The 2,796-nt window shown below is 35.6% G+C and overlaps 1 protein-coding gene across 1 annotated transcript; it reads left to right on the top strand.

The window, feature by feature from the left end:
* LOC147386950 (beta-amyrin 28-monooxygenase-like) lies at positions 1 to 2,592 on the top strand. The gene is made up of 3 exons (XM_086424130.1): positions 1 to 1,005; positions 1,917 to 2,104; positions 2,201 to 2,592. The coding sequence occupies exons 1-3, from the start codon at positions 57 to 59 to the stop codon at positions 2,492 to 2,494; spliced, it is 1,431 nt and encodes a 476-aa protein (XP_086280256.1). The 5' UTR covers positions 1 to 56; the 3' UTR covers positions 2,495 to 2,592.
* The last annotated feature ends 204 nt before the right edge of the window (positions 2,593 to 2,796 follow it).

The raw sequence follows: 2,796 nt of genomic DNA, 5'->3' as shown, positions 1-2,796 counted from the left end.
TGGTCTTCCTTGTTTACTGTTTTTTGATCATCTCCTTCTCCTTCACCTTGGCTGCAATGGATTTCACTCAAGAACACCTGTTGTACCTCATCTTATTAGTTATATCTCTTGCATATTTGTTTCTCTTCAAATTCACTAGAACCAAACATAATCCCCCTTTGCCCCCTGGAAGCATGGGATGGCCAATAATCGGTGAAACATTAGAGATCCAACGCTTATGCCGAGAGGGAAAAGCCGAAGATTTCATCAAAACAAGAATGAATAAATACAACAGAGATATCTTCAAGACTTCAATTGTACTTGAGAAAACCATCACCTTTTGTGGTGCACATGGAAATAAATTCCTCTTCACCAATGAAAGGACTTTGGTCACCACATGGTGGCCTGAATTTCTCAAGAAATTTTACGGTAACGCTTTCCTTCTAGCCCCTTACGATGAAGCAATTCGAATACGAAAAGTGGTTGTGGCTTTCTTGCAGCAAGAAGTGATGCAACAACTTGTCGAAAGATTTGATAAGAGTTGTAAGAATTGCTTTCAAAGCGATTGGATCGGTAAGAATAAGGTGATGGCCTTATTGTTGATAAAAAAGTACGCGTTTTCGATCGCTTGTGAGATATTTGCTAGTATGGATGATCCCAATTGGCAAGCAAAGATGTTGGAAGAATTCCATATGTTGTTTGAAGGTTCATTTAGCCTACCCATCTACTTGCCTGGCACAAGACACTACAAAGCTAGGAAGTCTGCGGTGGTGATTCGTCGAGAGCTGATAGAATTGATTGAGAGGAAGAGAAGGATGATAACTTTAGAGGGTAGAGTTGAAAAAGATCTGCTCTCTCATTTGATGGACGCAAGAGATGAAAATGGGAAGGTTTTAAATGATAAGGAGATTGTCGAAAATGTGATGATTCTACTAGATGCAGGGCATGGTACAAGTAGCTCTACAATGATGATGATCATGAAATATTTGGCTGAAAACCCCGATTGCTATCGACGAGTTCTTGAAGGTTTGGTAGTTAATTTCTTCCTTGTCAAATTTAAGGTTAATTCATGTAAAACTAGGCCATGGAAGCATAGCTCAACTATTAATTGAGTCAAATTAAAATATTAAATGACCAAAATATATGCTCATTTTCTAGCTAAATACTTATGATTTTTGTACTCAAAACAAGTCATCTTAAAGCCTAAGATCCCTCACTTTCAGCATTCATACCTCACTTGCTAACTAATATGGGAAGATTTCTGGAGATGCAGAAGACATGGATTTTAGAGTAGAAAAGTTGAGGGTTTTCTTCAATAGATAGAAACTGATGGATTGAAGATGAAGTTTAAATGGGTTTAAAGCTTAGAGATTATATGGATTTCTGTTTAAAAAAATTTAGGGCTTTCTTGGATAGGTTCAAGCATATGGTTTGAAGATAAGGTGATTTGTAAACTATATATATATATATATATATATATATGGGAAATGTTCAGCAACAAACATTTTGACAAACATTTTGGCAAAACATTTTTGAAAATATGGGTTACAGGTTTTGGAATGGGCTGATTTTTGGTGAGGATGATCTCTACAGGGAATAGATCATCATCACCAAAAATTAGCCCATTCCAAAACTTCTAACCCATCAAAAATGGTTTACAAAAAATGGACGGTCCACGATTTTTCAACCTGTTAACATGGGGCTAGAAGTTTGGAATGGGCTGATTTTTGATGAGGATGATCTCCTCACCGTAGAGATCATCCTCACCAAAAATCAGCCCATTCCAAAACCTCTAACCCATGTTTTGAAAAATGTTTTGCCAAAATGTTTGTCAAAATGTTTGTTGCTGAAAGGGACCCTATATATATATATATATATATATATATATATATATATATATATATATTTGAGTGTAAATTCAGTCTATAATTTTGCAGAACAAAGGGAGATAGCTTCACAGAAAAGGCCCGGGGAACTATTGAACAAAGACGATATCCAAAAGATGAAGTATTCATGGAATGTTGCGAGCGAAGTCCTCAGAATCTCACCTCCTGTTCAAGGAACATTTAGGAAGGCCAAAGTAGACTTCACCTATGCCGGATTTTCTATTCCAAAGGGTTGGATGGTAAGTCTTTCACATTATTATTGAATTTTTAAATTTTTTTCAAGGAACATGAGTGCCAGTTCGTCCAGTAAGGATAACATTTTTTTCTTTAATTAGGTTTGGTGGAATACAGTTTCTACACACCATGTTGCAGAGTATTTCCCAAATCCCGAGAAATTTGATCCATTGCGATTTGAGAGAGACGTGATTACTCCTTATACTTTTGTTCCCTTTGGAGGAGGGCCGAGGATGTGCCCTGGTAATAATTTTGCAAGAATTGCAATACTTGTTTTTCTACACAATCTTGTGAAGGAATTTAGATGGGAGCTTGTGTATCCAAATGAGATAATCAGTGTGGATCCAATGCCCACATCAAAGAAAGGTCTTCCGGTCTATCTCTATCCACATTAGTATGTAAATGTTTTTTTCTACAAAACTTAATTAGTAGATGATCCATGTGCATTATGTGCAAGAATTCAAGGTATTAATGTACTTGAATGTTATTTTTATATCTATGAGTAACTTTATTCTCCATAAGTGAATTTTGGTATTAGAAAGTTTCGGTGGAACATTCTAATTATGGCCAAGATCAAAATTAAACATTGACCCTGAAATGTCAAATATAAATGTTTCATAATATCCAAAATATTTCAATCCTGAGGACTATCTCAACTTTTTTTTTTTTTTTTTTTTCATTTGGTGTTTTTTGTTAG

The sequence above is a fragment of the Akebia trifoliata genome, chromosome 14 (assembly GCF_017979445.1).
Source record: "Akebia trifoliata isolate Shusen 1 chromosome 14, ASM1797944v1, whole genome shotgun sequence".
NCBI classification, from domain to species: domain Eukaryota; kingdom Viridiplantae; phylum Streptophyta; class Magnoliopsida; order Ranunculales; family Lardizabalaceae; genus Akebia; species Akebia trifoliata.
The sequence above is the reverse complement of the archived record's forward strand: the minus strand, read 5'-3'. Positions and strand labels throughout refer to the sequence as shown.